The sequence below is a fragment of the Phyllostomus discolor genome, chromosome 1 (assembly GCF_004126475.2).
Source record: "Phyllostomus discolor isolate MPI-MPIP mPhyDis1 chromosome 1, mPhyDis1.pri.v3, whole genome shotgun sequence".
Lineage (NCBI taxonomy): Eukaryota > Metazoa > Chordata > Mammalia > Chiroptera > Phyllostomidae > Phyllostomus > Phyllostomus discolor.
Window position 1 is genome coordinate 144,075,336 of NC_040903.2, and position 21,389 is coordinate 144,096,724.

At 52.3% G+C, this 21,389-nt stretch overlaps 1 gene segment (V, D, J or C); it reads right to left on the bottom strand.

Moving 5' to 3' along the window:
• Window positions 1-7,550: 7,550 nt before the first annotated feature.
• The window catches only part of LOC114493405, a 32,577-nt gene continuing 18,738 nt past the window's right edge, over window positions 7,551-21,389 (bottom strand). The window contains 4 exon segments of the C gene segment in view: window positions 7,551-8,121; window positions 8,830-8,937; window positions 9,771-9,815; window positions 10,987-11,241. Of these exon segments, the coding sequence occupies window positions 8,831-8,937; window positions 9,771-9,815; window positions 10,987-11,241 (407 nt within the window).

Sequence of the window (21,389 nt, forward strand, 5' to 3'; positions counted from 1 at the left end):
TGGTGTACCAGCGCTCTCACAGCAGTCGTCAGAGTCGCTGAGTGTTCCAGGTTTATTCTCCCTCGAAGCACATCCAGTTCTACTGGCTTTCAGGGAAGGGCTCTGGTGGCCAGTGGCAGGCCTCCCCCTTTCCTGGCGGAGAGAGACTCCCTAGGAGCCCCCACTAAGGGTCTGCTATTCGGTTCTGCTTGGCCGTACAAAATCCCTGGGATGAACAATTTTGTTTTTAACTTTATTAACGAAATGTTCACACACACACACACACACGAGATGAGTAAAATAAACGTCCAGATATCCAACACTCAGCTTTACCAGTTATCAATATTTTACCCCAATCTAGCTGCAGTGTATTAGTAAAAGAAATCTCTAGTGAAAGAGCTCCTTTCTACTACACCATTTAGTTGAAAAATAGTTGAGTGCCTCTTCTGTACCAGGTACTAGAGATACAGAGGTGATCAGAATGGATATTGTGCCTCCCTGTTCTGAGCCTTAAATTCTAGTTGGGATGAGAGTCAAATTAGCGTGGGTAGAATCCTGTTGTAAATGGAAATAAACAGTGTGACAAGTGATCTTAAATGGGGATGGGGAGGGAGCTGCTTAGACACAGCAGTCAGGAAAGACCTCTCTGAGAGGCGACATTTAGGTTGCAGTCTGACAGCTGAGAAAGAGCTGTGGGACCCAGCAGTGGGAGTGTGTCTAATGTTACTTAACTGCCTCTCACGCCAGATGATTGAGTAGTGGAGTTTGTATGTGTAAATAGTATTGCCCCATGAGACTAGTAACATTACCAGCTTTTATTGGGGAGTGCTTCCTAATGTTCAGTGCTCTGTTTTGTCATTCTAATCTGACCCTAAAGGGGGGTCAAGTAGGTATAATCACAGAAGAGGCAAGGGAGAATACCAGACACAGGTCTTGGGGCTATCCTGAGACCCCGGTCTGTTCATGCTCCCCCTTCTGTGATGGCTGCTGGAACCATCTGGGACTTGGGTGTCCACAGTGCTTGGTGGAAAACTAGGGGATCTGAGTCCAGTGCTAATGTGAGCCTAGTTCACTGTGAGCCAAGCAAACCTGTGCCTTCATTTGTGAAAGTGGGGGATAATCTCTGCCTACTGCTTAGGTTTACCAAGGAGGTTAAGAGAGATTTGCTTTGGTGGTGTGCAGATGCAGGGTATTCATGCAGATTCTAGATTAGGATGTCACTCCATCCATGTCCTTGGTAAGTCACTGAATAACTTGGGACAGCAAGGGGAAGCAAGGGCACCCTATAGAGGCTGCTGAAAATAGTGTCTCAAAGTCTCCACTGGAAAAAGTCCTTTTTCAGGTTCACCTGGTTTCTTCCCATCAAGGCTGGGAGCATGAAATGGAGGCCAGTTGCTCACCACTATCTCATTCCTTCGTCTGCTTAAACCCTCTTAACTCCTGCCAACCTTGTCTTATGCTTATATGCCCTTCTAATATTTTATTTTTTTCTCTTCTGATGAATGTTATGTGGGCGGTGCAGGGAAACCACAGATAGGCACTCTCCTCTGCTTCTCAGCGAGATTTTTGAAAGGCTTTGAAAATGGGAGGGATCTCTCCCCTGGATCCTACTGCCTCTTGAATGGGAGTGTGACCATATTTCTGGAGCAAACAGACTGGGCTCCCCTCTTCCCAAAGGTGGTGAACCCCACCCCCAACCACAGTATTGGCCTGAGAGAGGATGGCTGCCTAGAGAAGCTGCCCACTGGCGGGTGCTGCAGAGGTCTGGCTTTGTGCTTTCTGACTGTGTGTCCTGCCAGGGGTCGAGGGGGCCCTTCGGAAGGCAGAGGGGCCGCCAGAGGGTGAGAAGGGGGATAAGAAGCCAGAAAGTTCAGGGATGAGGTGGTGGAGGGCCCAGGGAGGCCTGGGGTGCTCTGGGGCCAGAAGTGCTGGCTTCTACCAGAAACTTGGCCACAGGCTTGCCAGTGCCTCCCAGTTCTGTAACTGCCCTCCACCCAGCTCTTCCGGAAACTCCTGGGGCCGAAATGAAGGGAGCTCAGCCCTTTGCTATGGCAAGGAAACAATGGTAAGGAAACAGTGGCACATTGGTGAGCCTTGGAGTCCTAAGCCCACCTGGGGGCTGGCTTAGTTAAGGGGCAGCGGCACTTTTAATTCATTGTGGTGGTCCAGCCTGACCCAGCCCAGCTGGTATGCACGCAGGACTGCAGTTCATTTTCCAGGACATTCCCTTATGATCTGCGTTTCAGTTTACTAGGCACCTCACACCCATTATTTCTCACAATCCTTTCCACAGTGCTGAGGTGGGCTACTTTTTCAATCTGTGTGATTGATGGAAAATTAGGACTCAGGAATGTTGAAAGCCCCAGGAGAGAAGGCTAGTGAGGGGCAGTGAAGCTTACAGATTACAACTGGTTCTCTGGATTTCTGCCCCAGGACTAACCCCCAAAATATAACAAAAACCTCCATCATGCAATCACGGTCACTGATACTTCTCATGCCCAGGTCCCCACTGGAACATTCCACCACCCAAAGGACCCACTGTGCCCTGTTGAAGTCAATCCTTCTTCCCCAGAGGCAACCAATACTGGTGGTTCCTTTTGCCTGTTCTTGAACTTCATCTGTGTGAAGTTCATCCAGAGTTCACACAGAGACTGCATGCGGGGTCCAGAGCCAAGCCTGGTGTCTGGCAGGTGGCTGGTATGCAGTGTGAAAGAGAGCCTTTGCTTACTGCCCCGTGAGAGAGCATTGACCCCACTAGGAGACTGAGACCGTGGGCCTAGTGACCTGCCCAGGGCACAAGCCAAGGAACGGGGTAGATCCTGGAACCCAGCCCAGGCTCCTTGATTCTGGCTCTGCTTCCCCCAGGCAGCAGGGCTCCCAGGCCCTTCCTCAGCGCTCCTGTCTGAGCAAGCCTGGAAATCCTGGGCAGGTAGTGCCCCCTGCCTGCTGCCTGCGGGGCCTGACCCAGACCCCTTCCTTCCCCGTGGGATGTGACAGGATTACACTGGCGGGAGCCCCATGCAGTGCCTGGCAAAGGACAGGCCTGGCAGAATAAAAGCCACATGCTTTTTTTCTTTTCCTAGGAAGAGAAAAAAGGGTTTCCTAAGCTTTGGGGGCTTTCCATCCACAGAATGAACACACAGCTTAAGGGAAAAAGAGGCCTCTTTGGTGGAGCGCTGCTGCCCCCAGGTGGATGGCTAAGGACACTACCACAGTGCAGGAAGTCCCGCTCAGGCGTTTTGCGGGCGTTAGATTCTGGCCTTAGCTTTTAGGCCCCTTGCCTCCTGGTGTCCTGCGTTCTGGTATTCTGGTCTCTGAGAAGCAGAGGTCAGTTCCGGCCATCACTCGTCACTCCTGCCTCGCCTGGACTGGAGGCCTTCTCTGGAGAACCAGCCCCAGCTGTGTTTGTCGGGCAGCCGTGGCCCCCGCACCTGGGGGAAGGTGGGCTGGACATAAGCGTTGAGGGCCTGTCCTGTATTAAGCAAGGGTTTAGGTGAGATCAAAGTTTGATCTTAGGGCTTGGTTCAGAGCGGGGTGCAGAGGCGGGGCAGGGCAGGCCTCTTTGCAGAGGGGTGTGCAGCAGCTCTTCTCCCGCTGCTGCTGGGCGGGGCTGCCACTCAGCCCAGGGGCTCGGTGGGTGGTGGTGGTGGGGCTTCCTGTCGCACCTGCGGTTGGCGGTGTAACGGCGCAGCTTGCCTGGCCTCGGCACGTGGCCTAGGGCGATGGTATCTCTAACTCAGTATTTTTAACTCCACTTTCCAGAGGATGTGGCTTTTGCGGGAGAGCTTCAAAGGGTGCCCTATTTGCCCCTCTTGGCAACCATGACGTCATGGAAATGGAAGGGGCCGTCGCAAGCCCCCAAACACCTGGAGGGAAGTGGGAGACTTTTTTCCACTTCCTGTCCTACTTCTGGCTACTGAGTCAATGTCTGACCTGTTTATTAATTTCAAAATGTAGCTCTACATGTGACACTCACAGGAACCCACGTGTGTGTGTGTGTGTGTGTCTGGGCCAAGTGAAGCCTGTAAGTCAGGTGGCCTCACACGGAGGCCGGGCCCTGGGGTCCTGGAGTCTTGGCGTGTGGCCTCATCACTCAGGGTGCTTATTGACAGAATGACGGCCCTGGGTCTGCGGGCAGCTGGCTTCCTCCAGGCCCACACAGTGCTCCTGGAGGCAGATTGAAGAGGGGTGTTAAGATAGGACAGGGAGAAAGAGAGGTGGGATGGCGAGAGGACCTTCAGCCCTGGACCTTGGCCTGGTCCCACCGGGACGGAGCTCTGGCTCCCCGAGGCCCTCTGTGCTTCCCCAGAGTGGCCATCCTCCGGGCTGTGCTGGATGAGCCCGTGTGGGCGCTGCACTGGCCGAGCGGCCATCAATGGGGTTTTACTTTTCCTGATAGTTCTCGATAGCCTGCTCTTAGCTCTTGGCAAAACTGTGAGAGAGAGGCTCACCAGGCCACCTCCTCTTTTAATCCTACTTTCTGTTCTCTCTCTTTAATTTATTGATTCTAGAGAGAAGAATGGGGTGGGGAGAGAGACATTGATTTGTTGTTCCACTTATTTATCATGCATTTGCTGGCTGCTTCTTGTATGTGCCCTGACTGGGGACCACACTTTGGCCCATCAGGGTGACACTCTAACAACCTGAGCCATCTGGCAGGTGACTTTCCCTTCTCCTGTGCTCCCTGGGCCCCAGCTTGGCTCCCTCCCCAGTGCCCAGCCACGCTAATCATTATTCATTCCTTCGCTGGTTAATTGTATATGTAGCATGTGTTGTGTGCTGGGCACTGTGCTAGGTGTTGCAGACGCATGGATGACTAAGGCACACATCCCATCCCAAGTGCACACAGTGTGGTGGAATTTCTTGCCGAGATGTTACCTGACAACTATGGCGATATCTGTAAAGGGCTTTACATGTACCGCTAGGGAGTTAAATTCTATTGGCAAACCAGTACGATAAATGATCCTTCGAGACCTAGGGGGCCACCTCTCCAAGGCTGGGCAGAGGGTCTGAAGACCTCACTCAGGTCCTCCTGAAGCACGTGCTTGCTTAGCCTGCCCTTCTCTTGACTGGCCTGTACTTCCAGCCTTGTGCAGAGGGCAGGTGTCTGGGTGAAGTGTCAGAGTGCCTTAGGCCTGTGCTCCTGAGAGGTCATTTGGTCCATTCTTCTGCCTCCAGGCTGGCCTGAGGTTAAGCCTTTTGGGGCAGTAGCGCTTCTGACCACAGAAACCCACTCTGTAACTGGCCTTGGTGACTTGTGCTTGGCTGGGGCAGCAGCCTCCCCGCCTCAGAGCAGGTCCCTGCCCATGGGGCCTGAGGCTCTTCACGGTGGGGCCTCCCTGGGGCCTTGGTGGCTGTGTCTTCAGGTTTCCTCAGCGACCTCTCCCCTCCAGGCTGAACAATGCCTGGTCCCTACTGCACTGAAGGGGCTCTGCTGACCCTCCCAGTGGCCCTAGCACCCCTTCCCCCGGGCCTTCTCACAAAGCTGTTTTAATGCCCCTGGACATCCTTGGCGGGGCCTGGGCCAGATGTGAGAACAGAGTGGACTGAGCTGAGTGGCATCTCTGCACCCCCCGCCCCCCCAGCACAGCCAGTCACTCTTGGCCCTGCTGTCTGACCTGGCTTCGGACTGGAGAGAGAGAGATTTTCTGGGATGGAGGACCCCCTGGTTTGAGATGGAAACTTCTTAGGGGGCCGTGCTGAGCCTGAGGTCCAGATGGCCTCCTGCCTGCCTGAGGCCTCGTCCACCTCCGCTTGGGGGGGGCCTGGGTGGGCCTGGGTGGGCCAGAGTGGCTCACTGCCCTATCACTTCCTAGGTCCTCAGGTGGCCTTGGAGTTCAGCAACTGTGGGGCCGGCTGTCTGAGGGCCCTGGGCCCGCCCGCCCCGCAGGCTCCCTTGGCCCCTGCAGCCTGGGCCCCTCCAGGGTTCTTGGAGGGGTCTGTTTTTGTCCCCTTGGCTGCCGTCCAGGGTCCCTGCCCCAAGCCCCTGGGTTCCCTTCAGACTCGGTGTCTTTGCGACCAGCTCTCACCTCCCTGGCTACCTACTTGTCCCTTGCCTCCTGGTCTTTTGTATACAGACTGAAATGAAGTATCACTTTAGGAGGAGAAAAAGACAAACTAGTCTGTCCTAAGTTTTTAAGGGTTGGTAGCGCTTTGCTCTGTGAGCCCCCCTGGGGGCATTTTCATTTAACGTGGGGAAGAGGACTCATTAAAGAAATCCCCAGTGGTGGAGTCTCTGGCAAGGCGTCAGCCTGAGGAGGAGGCAGTTTTGTGTTCCCCACAGGGGGCGGATCCTGCTTTTGGGAAGGAGGTTCCTGTCCTCTGTGTGAGGGAGCCGCTCTGATGGGATTTCCGCCGAGACCTTTCCTAGTAGTGATCTTTAAAGGGGCTGGTATTTTGGCTGCTGATGAAGCCGCTCGGAGAGAACTGGGGATTGTGAGTCTGCTGGGCAGGGCTGGTCAGGACATGGACGGTGCTTCTGAGCTCCACAGCCACCACGGAATCAGAGATGCATGGAGCTGGAGGCAGCCTCCAGTCCCAAGTGACACTTTATAGGTGGTGAGACGGGAGCTTATGGAGGGGAGGGGTATGCCCGGTCACCTACTGAGCAGGTGGCTCGAACCTGTGAAAAGAAGCAGGCCCGAGTGGTCGCTGGAAGGATTTGCATGTTTCTGGCCGATGAGGTCAGAGACACGCAGGCATTTGAGGCATTTGAGGACAGGATGCCCTCTGACCTCTGGGAACTGGCAAGCACTAGGCTTTAGTGCTGATGGCAGTGATGGTGAGGGGGATGGCTTAGTGATCTCTGAGGGGTGTTCCTGTCAGCACCCGTGAGATGGAGAAAGGTGCTCGGGCAGCAGGCGGCTCAGGAAATTCCCGGGGCCCCAGGGAACCCACCTCCCATCTGCCAGGGCAGGCTTGAGTCGTCTACTCTCTTTGGCCTGGTCCCTGGGCTCGACAGAGAGCTCACTGTCCCCCCCTTCCTTATCTTCTTGTCCAGGATGGCGGGAGTGTAAAGTCTAGCTAAGGTCACAACCTCCTTGCCAACCCCTGCACCGCCCCAGCCACTGCTAGATTGGACACCCCAAGGGGCTGGGCACTGGGTTGGGACCCAGCTGGTTGGTGGGCCCCACCATGAATCTGTGGGGCTACGTACAGTGCCTATTGGAACCCCATTTGAAAGGAAAGACAGGGGAAATGCCCTGGGGGGCAGGAGGCAGTGGGTGGCATTTGGGGGATGTTGCTGTGTGGTCCCTGTCTGCCAGATTTCAGCTACAGGTCGCTACCACCCATGCACACAGGCCTCCTGCCACACTGGCCCGGTGGTGAGGCATGAGAACGGAAGAGCAGGGACTCAAGCTTTTATGTGGGTTTGCCTGGGCCCCGGCACTGCCTTCCAAGTGGAATGTTTTAGAGGTTATTCCAGGAAGAGGTTGACCTGAGCAGCTAGCTGAGTTATGCTCCCTGAATGTCATCGTGGACCGATGTCTCGGTTCCCTTCTGCCCAGCTAGTGACCAATAGCGAGGCGAGCTGACCCCGACCACACCCAGTGAAACGGCAGCACAGTCTCGGCTCTTCCAAACCACTTTAATGAAGCTGGGGCAGCAGCAGGCACGAGCAGCTCACACGCGCAGCACAGCAGGGCCTCGGTCAGGGGCAATTTCCCCCACATCTTGGGGGAAAGGGCAATATGCATTTTTTCATGAACACTATTTTAAAAATATAAAAAAATATAAGCTCCTCACAACATTCTCCAGGAGCTAGAACCTGAGAGATCCCCTCCCCCCCACCCCCGCCGTGATCCATCGCCCAGTGAGACGTCAGAGGCAGCCTTGGTCGGGAGGGGTGGGGGGTCCCACAGCCAGGAGGGGCTGCCGCAGCCCCTGCCTTCCCTGGGAATGTCGGGCGGTGACAAGCAGCAACGAGGGGATGGCAGGAGTGGCAGCAGAGTTTGGCAGCTCATCAGCATCTTGATCACAAGTATCTGGTAGGGTCCAGTTGGTGGCATTGCCAGAGGGGCCACAGAGGCGAAGGGGGACTTCTCCTCCTTGGAGGCCGAGAGTGCACCTCTCTGCTTGAGAGAGAGGCGGGTGGTGAGGAGCGAGGAGCGAGGAGCATTGGGCTCTCACGTTCTTGGTGACCTGGGATGAGGAGGAACAGAAGTCAGGCTGGATACCGAGGAGACAGCCCCAGGACAGTTAGGGATGCGATGGAGATGCCTCCATTTGTGGAGTTCTAGGGGCGAATGCACCCTGGAGTTCTTTCTGACGGTGGTGGGATGGTGGTGGGACGAGATGCGGTTGCCAGCAGGTTGCCCAGGGACCCTGGGGAAACGGGTATGGAGACTCTAGCCGGGGCTGGGGTGTAATGAGCGTGGCATCTTCTCAGGATACTGGAGGCACAGGACATGAGGGAAGGACCTGGGAACCCCAGCAGATTTTTCAGGGAAAGGGATACCCTAGAAGGCAGGATAGAGGGTCCAGTAGGAGGTGTCAGTGTGAGTCGGGGCCCCAAATTTCTCTGTTTTTCACCCACTAGTGTGTGGCTCTTGATGTTACTTAGCCTCAGTTTCAGCATGTCCAAAATGAGGATAATAGCAATTGTTCATACTTTGTGGAGGAGATTTGACTTGACCAAGGTGACTCTTGTCACCCAGGGAGTGCATTGTGCTATACAAACGTTGCAGGCCATTGTTATGAAGGGGACCTCCCAATGGGAAAGAGTGGAGGAGTTTGGTGTACCCAGACATACATGGTAACAAAGGAAGACTCTGGGGGCAGGTTTGCTTCCATAGCATGGGGTCCCCCAGACCCTCACACCCGCCTCCTCCGACCATTGTGCCCACCCACCTCAGCTGGACCACAGCCGCAGCGTCATGAGCAGGTTGAAGCCGGCCACCTTCAGCAGCAGGATGCGGAACCCGATCACGGACAGGTTTTGGAAGTTCAGGTTTATGTCTGCAAAACCAAGAGGCCAACACGGTTATAAGCATGCACACCTGAGGTCGGCACGGCACCCTGGGACACACCAAGGTTTTCCTGAAAGCAGGGTGGGGTGGGCTCCGGCACCTGGATCCCCCTCTGCCTTTGCACTTCCGTGCACGTCCCTCGGGCTCAACAGTGTTTCATTTCAAAAGAAAAACACCCACTGCACTCAGTCCTTATTTTATTTCCGAGCTCCTCAGCAGGTGGGGATGAGGCGGGCGCTCAACACATATTGCCATCCCTTGGGTCTGGGCCCCTTCCTGAGAATCTAGTGGCTGAACCACAGGAGGGATGACTCAAACACAGCTCAGGTGGAAATGAGTATGGGCCCGGGGGAGGTGGGGAGGAGAGGCAGGGACCCTTGAGAGATAAGGGCACCACCTACGTGAGTTCTGCCGCTTTCTTGAAAGAAGGCAAAACCCTGTGGCTATGGAGGGCACTGTCCTCAGGGTGACCTGGTTAGTTTAGGGCCATGCGTAGCGAGTAAGCTCGTGGAAATTTCACAGCCGGGTTCCCCAAGCTCTTGTTGGCTCTCTTGGCAGTGGACTTATTGAAAGGAATACAGAAGCCTGGGAGTGAGCCACTGGCCGTGTAAAACGAGAGACTCAGAGATGATGAGAGGACCCTGGGGATTCAAGAGTGACCGCAAGCAGCTGTGACCAGGGCTTGAACTGCTGTTCCCGTCTCTCTCGTAACTTAACTCCTAGATCCACCAATTCCCTCCCACCTGCCCTAGCCAGGCAGGGTTACTGAGGGTTCATTGCTCCCCAGAACCTGTGCAAAGCCAGGATAGACCCTTCTCTCACCTGTTTCAAAGCTTTTCTCTACCGACGTAACATCACAGGAAAATTCTAAAAGGAGAGAAAAAAGAAATTTTCTTAGAGTCTAGAGTATGCCGACTCTCCCACTCCAGACGTCCTGGGGGTCAGGCAGGTGAGTGTGTGCAGCCTTCCCGCGTGTCATCATGGAAGGATCTGCAGCGAACTTGTTGAGAAAGGGCCCTGGCTGGGGAGAGCGCCTGGCCCTGGAGCCCCGTCATTCATTAACACACACTGGTTGTGCAAAGTTCGTGTAACGTGGCACAGGCCAAAAGGAGCCACGAGACACAGACCCTGCCCTTGGGCAGCTTCCCGGCTGGAGCCCAGCAGAGGCTAGAACACACACGCGGTGACATGTGCCATGAGGGGGCAGACACTTTATGTGGTCCCCGAAGTTTCCAACCCTGCACCCTAAATGTGTTCCTTGGTTTTCTCCACCTCGGTGAACAGCACTGCTGTCGACTCAGCTGCTCTGGCGTGAAATCCAGGCACCTCCCTCGACACCCTCTTCTCCTGCTCGTCCCTCCACAGTTCTGCCCTTGAGCCCCAACCAGCGGCGGCTGTCCACGGCCCTGCTCTGCCCTGGGCCGGGCCCTCTCCTCTCTCTGCTGCGTTAGCTTCCTTTCGGCTCCCACTCTTGCCCCTGCAGTCCAGTCTCCACTCAGCAGAGTACTCTTTTCAAAAGTAGATTAGATGTCATTTCCCTGCTGAAAGCCAGAGGATGGCTTCTCGCTGTAATTAGAATAGTGTCTGCCCTCTCAGGACCCGGGGGGCCCTCCAATCTGGCCCTTGCCTACTTCTTCCCTCTCGCTTCCTTCTGTTCTTCCTCTTCTCACTAAGCTCTTGACTCAGGCCTCCATAGCAGGGAGGTGGGGGGGGGGCAGGAGGAGGGATCTTGAAGGAGGGCATTAGGATGGGGCCTGGAAAAACAGTGGGGGGCAATCAGCTCAAGCAGGGGCAGGGAGGTGGGAACTCAGGCTGAGTGAGAGCCAGTGCCCTGTCCCACCACCTTCTCCCCATCTCTTTCTGCCCAGGACACTCTGTGGCCTGCTGGGATGGGACTCATTGGTGCTCAGTAAGCAGAGAGTTAGGGGGCTTTGCTGACAACTGGTGAGGCTGAAGCCACCAGTCACAGCAGCATCTTGATGCCAGGCCTCTGGCAGTGAAGAGACTCAGCTTGCAGAGGCACCGAGGCTGCACTCACCTGAGCTGGGGTAGAAGGTCTCATTGAAGGTGTCTTGACATCCAAAATCAGTGTTGTCACTCCAGAGCAGGGCCCCATAGCTCTTGGAGTGTGTGGACTGCATGTCCAGCACTGTGCTGGTGGAGCGGACTGCTGAGGAACCCGTGGCTTGGGACACATTGGTCTTAGAGTCAAAATCGGTGAACAGGCAGATGGAAGTGTTGCTAGATTCAGGGCTTCTCAGCTGGTACACGGCAGGGTCAGGGTTCTTGACATCTGTGGACCAAACGGAGCTGGGTTAGGAGATGTTCGTTCCCCTCCTTGCCCCAAACCAGGCCTGAGTTCAGATGCCCGTGATGGGCAAGAGCAGAGCTCTGTGGGGCTGGTGAGTCACACGCTCAGGCTTCAGATGGGAAAGAGCATTCTAGAAACTGGCTGCTTATAGCAGACTGTGACTCAGGGGCAGGCACAGGCTATACGTCCTGGCCAAGGGGCCAGGCCCCTAGTGAACGCTGTCTGCCAGGCCCTGCCTGCCATTCAGAGAAAGGAAGGCCCACCTCATGCCACTGCCCGTCTTCTCCTCAGCGGGAGCTGCGGCAGCCCCGCAGGCCTGGCCCACAACATGGCTCTGGCAGGACACACCAGGCACAGGAGAAGGCCCAGCAAAGCTAACCACACATCCTGGCATTGGGGTTGGGCTCCCACACTTAGGGCATGGGTGGGACCTGGAGGTTCATGACAGGCGGGAATGAGCATGGAAGCTGGGTCCCCCCATCAGGAGATCTCTCACACCCGTAACCGACTTGGACTGTAAGTCAGAACACCTCTGTCCGAGCCCTGGCTCCCCCGTCTGCAGGACACAAGGCCCAGACACAAGGGCCGGTCACACCGCCCCCGACACCCCAGGAGTTTCATCTGTGAAATGAAGACCTTGCCTCATCCGCTTTCCTAACCAGGCTTTTCTGAGAAACAAATGAGACTTTCTCTATATAAAATTATATTTAATAAACTGTGAAGTATTGAACAGATGTAAGTAATTGTAGCTGCTGACACTACCAGGATATTGCCACCATAATGTGCTCTCGAGTAATATACAGTTTCTGCTCTTCACCCCCAGGAAGCTAAAGGCTCTTCCTCAGTGCTGAGAATCACTTTTCAGTATTGCCACAGGGTTTTGTGTTTTTAATACAACTCTCATTGTTTATTCTTTCAGACCTCCCGCCTTCAGAGGGAGAAGCGGAGGTTTGCAAGGAGGGCTAGCATGCTGGGGCCACCCAGAGAGCTGCAGCAGGGGTGGGACCGCAGCTTCCTGCGCCTGTGGTTCTGCGCTCCCACAGCCCCTCGCCATGCACGCAAAGCCTCTCCGACTAGTGATGCACCCGACCTGCTGAGCCAGCCAGGGTGGCCTCGGCCAGGCAGACATCCAGCTGGGCCCCAAAACTTGGGCAATCAGCCCTTGGCATGGGCTTGGGATGCTGCTGAGTCAAGGCAGAAAGGCCTGCTGGTGGGGCGACCCCTGGAGCAGCAGCGCAGGGCTGGGCCGGTGGTCACTTGTGAGGGACATCCGAATCCCTGGCCCCCGAGGATTCTGCCGGCTCCCCTCCAGTCTCCACACATTGTGGGGCCTGGCATCACCGTGGGTTAAGGCCCTATGACATAAATCTTTTCCTGGGAGGGGAGGGATGGGAAACCATCAGCACTGACAACACACCCCAGTGGATTTTCCAGTCATCAGTGAGAGTCGTGGGCGGGACTGGGAAGAGGGACATGGAAGGGTGGGGAGATGCTGAGAGAACGTGGCCTCAAAGAGCAGGCAGAGGACAAGGTGCCACCAGATGCAGTTTGGCCTTAGGGGGCCCAGGGGATGGCTGTGGGGGCCATATGTCCAACTTTGAGTCCTGGCTAAACACTCACCTACGCCCTAGAGCCAATGGGTATCAGGCTGGAGAAGGTCAAGACCACACTGTCCAATATGATAGTCTTTAGCTACATGTGGCTATTTAGATATAACCAAAATGAAATAAACTTAAAAATTCAATTAAAAACTAGAACTTCATTTTAAGAGGTCAACAACCCCACGCGGCAGTGGCTGCTGTGCTGGGCAGTGCAGACTGCTAGAACACGCCACTGGACAGAAAGCGCTGCTGGGCAGCCCTGGTCTGCAGAGAGTCCAGCCCCGGCCCCGGCACGTGGGGCTCTGAGGAAAGACAGCGGGGCCGAGCGTGAGCCTTACAAGCCCCCTTTCAGTTTGTGAGCGGTGACTACAGCCGGCGCAGACCACCAGCTCGGCTTTGCTAATAGGAGATCATCATAAAATAGCAATAAATGAAGTCAGATGAGCTGAGGTGATTTTCAGCTTCTTTCACACCCTGTTTTTACTGGCTGATCGATACCCTTTGGGTTTTCCTATCTGCATTTTTGCTGTTGTTTCTCCTGTCCGGCTTCCCTGCCTCCACTTTCCTCTCTTGCTCGTCCTCTCCCTCTGCCCCACTTCTCAGTCTCCTCTCTGAGCTCATCTTCCAAAGTATATATACTCGCCTAAACATGGAGCTGATTCAGTCACTTTCTGTTCTAAATAATTCAGGGACTCCCTAGTGCCTGCAGAGGAACGACCACACTTCATGGACGTTCCTCCTGCAAGACGACTTGCAGGGTCTGCCACGACCTTGAATTTCCTCTCGCACGTCCTCTCCACGCCCGAAAAGAGCACAGCTGCACCAGGCTCTTCAGATGGGCTCCCTGGGATGTCGGCTGTGCGAAGGCCAAGTCCATCTCTGGTGTACTGCCTATTCCTCGTACCTGCCACATGCTAGGTGCTCGAGAAACTATTGTTGAATAAATGCATGGGCCAGTGACCACCATTTTTTGCCAAATTTCTGCTTTTTGGTCAAAGAAGCTGGGCACTCATCCCTAAACTTGAATTTTTAGCCCCATTTTACTATTTTCCCCACATGCCTCTGGTGCGACCATAATAATTTTGTGTAAAAAGAGGAAATGAGTCACTTTTAATTTGCAGCACTTTAGGGGTCTATCTGCCTGGGGGAGAGAAGTGTCCTGTTCCAGCCTAGCCAGATAAGCATGTCCCACCAGGCATGATATCTTCCAGGGCAGCTTTAGTGAGACTGGACCAATTTTCCAGTGTGCAAGTTCAGCTATTCCAGATCCTGACCTTTCGTTTTAATTCAGAACCAACCACAAAAGCACATGTCCTGGAGCTCCAGTGCTTCGGATCCCCAGGGATCCGGCGGGGATTGAAAGCTCCCTTCCCACCAAATCTGTGCCTAGTAGTTAGACACCAGGAACCCAGCAGCATGAGCCAGGGAAATGGACTCACTGAGGCCCGGGTGAGTGCTGGGAAACAGTTACACTTCTCGGGAAGGCTTACCGGGAATAATGGAAACTCTGGTACCTTTGCCAAATTGCAGGCGGGAGCCAGCACCGTCATACCACTCCCAGTGTCTCCATTACAGAAACCTTGGGTTTCTCCTCCTCTGAGGAATGGGGTAACACCTCTCACAGCCCACGGAGGAAGGAGAGGGAGGCCCCTAGGCCATGAGCTGTCCATGGAAAGAGCTTATCCCTCACCTTCACATCCCATCTGCATTTCTAAATTAGATTCCCAGTTCCCAGAGGCTGGCCATGGCCTTGACTGTATTCTCTCGAAGACTCCAGGATTCATTTTCTTCATTGTCTAAAAAGACATCTTGCCTTTCTTTCCTTCCTACTTTATTATTAGATGTGTTTACTTAGGCTTAAATACACATACCCTGTTTATTCTCAAAATCATGTTTTCTTTCTCACTGTTCTTTGTGCCAGGAAACCCCTTTCTCTTCTTTCTTTGTTCATACAGATCTTGTCCACCTTTCAGGTCAATGAGCACTTTCTACTGCATCAAACCTTTTCTGTCGAGGTCACCTTTACAGCCACGACCCTGTTCCTCTGAATCTCTAATGTACCCACTGACACCATCAATTGGTTAGTACTAAAATAGTCTTTAGGTAGCCGAATTTATAATTGTTCTCTCCCTTTTGCTAGTTTTTATACTATTTGGGGACAGGTCAGGAATCTATCTTAGATTTCTTCATACGCAATCTAACACTTTATAGAGTGATGTCCGCATGGGAGGCATTTAAAAATATCCATTGGACAGTTAGAGTTAAATTTTAATGTGTTCGACCTCAAGAGACACAGATTTTAAAGATTGATAATGACTCCTTCTCCCTTCACAGAGGTCTCTGTAAGACAATTAGTTATAACACCCACAGCTGGCCTCACCGTAGTCATCCCCAGTATCCTCTGGGGAAGGATTAGCGATACTGGCCCCCGGGGCTGCAAATGGCACCTCCCGGGATGACTTACCGGGTATTATGGACACTTGGGTTCCTTTCCCAAATGTGAGTTTACCAATCGCTCCTCCAGTATTCACACTGCAGGTGACACCATTACAGAAACTCACTGGTCCTAACCTCCTACTTCAATAGGAGAAGCACTGACTTCCCATAAGGACTGGAGAATCATACCCTTTCGAGTCAGGCCTCTGTTCTTTTGTCTTGAGATTTTGTCTCTGGTGGGTTTGATCCTTTTCCTCCTGCCCCATCCTGCTGTGGTGCCCCGGGCTGGAGGTTGTGATTTCAGTAAACCAAGAATTTAGCGGAGTGGAGCCCCTGCTCAGGGCAGCGTCATTCTGGACCCTCTTGTGGAAGCTCCAGGACTACTTGCTCATTACCTGACTCATGATTCTAAAGGTCTCGGCCCAAGGATGTGTCCGGGGCACTGACTGCTAGATGCGAGGACGTTTGAGGGATGAGTGGGAAGAACCATTTGGCATCCTACCGAAGAAAATACCTGGGCTCAACTCAGCGTCTTGGACAAAGAAGAATTAGTTGTCAATGTCCACCCTTGCCCCACTCTACTTACTTGGCTGGACACTCACTCTGGTCCCTGCTCCAAAGATGAGCTTGTTAGTGCTGGTATACCCTCACTACAAGTAAGGTCTTTGCAACAACCTTCCTGATGCTAATCTGCTAGAAACCCCCCCCCCCCCACCCCAGTATCTGAGAACGCCATCCTAAAAGTCTCCCTGGGTCTTTGTTTCTTAGACCTCCTGTTTCCTAGAGAAGCTGTTTCCCTTTTCCTTTATACTAATATAAGCTTTAGACAGGAAAATCTCGATAATAATAATAATAATTTAGAAAAGCTACCACCTATTGATTACTTGCTATATACCAGGTGTTGTCTCATATCATTATGCTGTGGTTGTTGCCATTTTGCTCCTGAGGAAGTGGAGACTATTAGCTGGACAGGGTAGAGTCAGAAGTTGCCTCCGATCTTCCAGCTTCCCAGGCCGTGCTATGGACTCCTACCATCTTGCCTCCATGCCTTATTTCACACAGCATAACTGCTATTGCAATAGGGGTTGGAGTCACTTTTATCCTGAGAGAGGTTCAAAACTCGACTGAATTCCAGAGAGGAAGCATCTGTGAGCAGGTATCCCCACACAATGCTCATTAGCCAAACCAAGAAATTTAGCTTTCTGCTGCAATAAAAGAGAATTTGTGTTTGCCATTAACTCATCTTTTCCCCCCAAGGACACTTAGCTAATTTCCTGAATGTTCAGATTATCTGGTGCTGATGTTACTGGCTTTGCTTGAAAGCACAAAGTATCTGGAACTCTTTTTATGTTTTCATAAATTACTCTGCTCAGATTTTTATTTACTCTACTGGGTCTTGGCACTTCTGTCTTTAATATGAAAAATGGGACATTTTAAGTCACCAAGAGCTTATAGAAATGGAGAACAAAATGTTCCCTATATCCCCGACTTTGCCATAAATCATCGCCTGTTTTCGCACAGACACGTCAGCTCCCTTTGCCCCGGTCATTTGCACGGTCTTACTCACATGGGCGCACGGCCAGCCTGGTTCCGGACCCAAAGATCAGCTTACTGTAGCCACCAGATATCACACAATAGGAGGGCTCTTTACAAGAACCCTGACGAGGCAGGGTTGGCCTCCCTGGGGAGGCACTGTCTCCTGTCTGTGTCGCAGGCTCCTCCACATCCCCCTTTCTCTGACACCACAGGGAAGTCCGGCTCCCTGAGTCCTAATTCCTCAGCTTCCTTTGGAATCGCCCCTCAGACCTTTTCCTCAGAGCCAGCTGGAGCTGGCTGGCCCTCTGGAGGGTGGATGCCCATTCTGGGTCCCACAGCTACAAGTGAAGAAGGAAAATTGGAAGTGTCTGGAGATGAGCCAGGGTTTAATTTTGGAAATGAGTCCTGAGAGAAAATTCATAGCCCTGGAAAAGAAGGAAAACCTAGAGGAGGGCTTAATCATGGCATGGAGGCCTGTGAAGGGGACCCCTTTTAGAAAGCGGTCCCTGGATGCAGAGAAGGACAGACCGAAGTTGCCATAGGAACATTCACAGAACTGGACAGGAGGACTTCTTAACTATGAGGGCTGTGAGAGTCTGGAGAAAGCTATGCATGGGGCTCAAGAATCTCTGCCTCTGAGGGTTTCTAAGATTCAGGTTGATAGCCACATCTCCAAAGTTTGAGAGTGGTTTAGACAAATAATTCTCAGTGAGGATTTCACAGAACTCTGGTCCTTCTAAATTTCTGTGCAAAAATTGGGGCTTTCTAAGCCCCGATCAGTTTGGAAAATTCTGGGTACTCTACCAGCCTCAAAGACTGACAACGTGTATCATCATATTAAAGGCTCCAAGACATCCTGCTGGTAGAGAAACCCAGAGCTTCTCAAACGTGTCGGATCCAATCTTTTTTTTTTTTTAACACTCATTAACACTTGTGGAATGTTTAAAAGTATACTCCTTGGAAGTCTTTTCTCTAGTTCCAAGTACTTAAAATTCCGTCCTAAATTTTAGCCTAATTTTATCCTGAAGTTTTCTGTGCTCTGATCTGTTTGTTTGACCTAGTCCTGTGGACACAATTAGCGGTCTGGTGAATGCAAGTTCTTTCTTTCTGATCACTATGAAACAGCATCACTGGATTCGGGCAATGGCTGGACATGGTGTCTCCTTCCACGGCTTGAGGGCTGATACTGATGCAGTCAACGTGCAGGGCCCACTGCACCCCAACACTTAGCAGGGTTCACCTACTAGAAACAATGGTACCTTTAAAGCCTTTCCCACGTGTGAATTTATCAGACTTCCTCCCACACTCCTCCCTATACACTTTGGAGCTGTGTACTTCCAAGAATGTACTAGCCCTAAAGGAGAAAGGTTTCCTGTGTGATATTTCAAGTGGCATAGACCTCGTGTAGTTATGGTCAGGCCTCTTTTCTTCTTGCTGCTAAAACCCACTGGTATGCTTCCCTATCACAGGTGTAGTTATGGATGGCTCTGAACTCTGGTTCTTGGGAAATATGAGTTCTGGGCTTTCTAAATGCAACCTGAACAACCCACGGCAGGGAAGATGCCTTAATGAGATGCACAAATGGGCAGATAAATACGGAAGAAGTGCTCTTGGAGAGATGGGCTTTTTCCCCACCTATGAGCGTTTGGGTGGATTCTGTACTCTCCTCGCTTTGAGGTCTAATGACTCCGTTGGAGAATACTTGCTATGTCTAAACCGCTGTGGTCTAAACATTCACTAGGCCTCCATTCAAGCCTTCCCTGATTTCCCTCCCCAGAAGGCAATTTTTCAACAACTATTTGTTCAGTGACACCTTTGTGCGAGGTGCTGTGCAGGCTGTGGAGGCGTGAGGATGAAGGGGAGAGGACGCTGGCCTCACAGGGCTTGCGGTGCAATGCAGGGTGGATGAGTGCACCAGGCAACGAGGGTAGGAGGCCGGGCCCCTTCCTTCCTGCTCCCATTGGGACTTGCCTGCGCCTCCATTGCAACGTGGGGATGCTGGACGTGATCATCTCTTTGTGCAGATGTGAGATCCTGCTCTGCACTTCCCTTCCTCCCTCCCTTCCTTCCTCACATGGAGCACAGTGCTTAGAACTTAATAGTTGCTTAGTAACTATTCATTGAATAAAAAAAAACCCCTCTAAATATTTAAATTTATTTTAATGCAGTCTTGCTCTCTATCTTCTTTTTTAAGGACTATTTCGTTTCTCTTCTAAATGGTTTATGGTTTCATTTTCTGAAGTTTTTATTGTTTTTGTTGCGTTACTAGGCTTTAAGTTCTTTCTCTCTCCCTCGATTAGACGTGGAGTTTTGCAAGAGTGTGTCCAATGCCCAGGGTCTTTGGGAAGTTTAATTTATCACCTTCTGTGAAAACTAGATGGTAACAAAAATAAATTTTGGGGCATAATCAGTCACAGTGTCCCTTCTGATAAAGATCTTTTGTCTCAGTGGGACCTAAAAACAGCAAAAGAGTCTGCCTCTGCAATGATGAAAAGGCCAATTCCCACTGGCAATTACTACCGTTAGAATACAAACCACCACCGAGCCAGTGGCTGGGAATTCAAATTTCAAAACATTCAAGCCTCATAAGGAAACATGAGAAATTAGTTCAGGAAGTGCAGATTCATCATATAAGAAAGTAAAATAGGGACTTTTTGTGTCTTTGGTGAGTCTAAGGTCAGGCACTTACTTGGATGCACATGGAGTTTCGTTCCAGCCCCAAAGGTGAGCCTTCTGCCACCCGAGTCCACACCCTGGTACAGTGCAGTACAAATACCTGCCCTCCGCTCCCTGGGTGGCTGCTGGCCCCCTCCCACATTTACAGCCTTCACTCTTAGGAACAAAGCTTTTTAAACAACCTGTTCCATGGGTTCGATGATAAGTTTTTCTCTCTGTCATTTTATGCTCAGTAAGCAATCCCCCTATGTTTCTACTTCCCTCCATGCCATACCTGCATCCTGCCAGCCCAGCTCAATGACTCTACTATCTCTTCCAAAATGCTGAATCCCATACCAAGGCTGCCATGTCACCATGGAAAGAAGGCTCAGGATGGGCCAACCAAGGACCAAACAGGTGGTCTTTGAGGTGTGAGGTCTTTCTTCCCAGAGTGTGGGAGGGATGGTGCTAGCAATGTCCTGGCATGGTTAACGATACAATAGAGTCAAACAGAATTGCGTTGTGTGATCTTGGGCGAGTTACTTGCTCCAGACATCTGTTTCCTTGCCTGTGCAATGGGAATAATAATGGCTACCTAACATTAGGATGGGCATGAGCACTATATAAAAAACTTATATGAGGGACAGAGTATAGCCACTGGCACGAGTTAGGCATTCAGTAAATAGTAGCTAATAACAGGATGATTCCAGCAAAACTTTACACTGAGGGAAACAGAAGCAGCTTCTTGCAGTCAGAGATGTGTTCCTGCCCCACCATTCACTCTGGCACCCCGGGTGCCTCAGCTCCCTGGTTGGGATGCTCTCATGTAGGACAAATATCTCACAGATCCAAGGGAAGGTGCTGAGAGAGAGCCTCCACCACAGGTTTGAGGGACGGGGTAGACCCTTGACTGCCAAGAAGAAAGTTCTGCTTTAGCAACCTAAACAAGAATGAAATCTCTTCTCTCAAAACTTGGGCATTTGTTTTCTGAGAGCGCCATGCAAAACCCTTACCCAACACAACCTCAATCATTTCACACACCCGACACACCGATCAGTTACTCCCAGACAACGAAGGACTCCTTTAACATCGAGCAGACCACATTGCAGCCTCTCATCATTGCAATATCCTCCCAAAATACGTGTCTGTCTACAAATTTGCCATGACCACTTCCACAACACTCACATGGATGAACGATAAGGCTGGTCCCTCTTCCAAATATGAGACTGTAGGTTCCTCCTGATACACACAGCAGGGAAAGCCTTTGATGAAACCTGTCTCATGTGACCCCCCCTCTGCTGATTGCCCCAGTGGTGTCAGGGTGACAGTTCAGGGCAACACTGGCTGATGCTCCTGGAGTTTCAGGGAATCTCCCACCATTGTCCTCGAGCCCCTCGGCCTTGGCCTCAGAGCAGCGATGGGAGCCAGGGGTTGGGGACGGGAGAGCTACTCAGCTCCTGTCCCCAGGAGGAAACATGCACTCTTGTCAGCGGAGAAGCGGGGTGGTACCTCCCCAGCACCACCACCACCATCCTGCCTGCTCAGGGCAACACTAAGCGTCTGACTCTGCCACTCTGTTGTTAGACGCAAGGGGCTCCTGAAAGTGCTGGGAGGATGGGGGGAAAGGCGAGTTGATATTATATTGTGCTGACGGTGTTCTGACTGCCTTTCCTTGAAGCCCCCCTGTTCTCATCTTTCCGTTTCCTTTGTCCTTTGAAGCTTTCCTTTCCCAGCTTTCCTCCTCTGTGAGGCCCAGGGGGTTGGTCCCTGCATATTCCTGTCCCGGGCCAGACTCTATGCAGGATTTGGGCCCTTTGTGTGGTCGGTGTGCTCACCCTTCCCTCTCTACCACCAAGCAACAGGCCAAGGCCCCACAGCTCTTTGATTCCTCTATTTCTAATG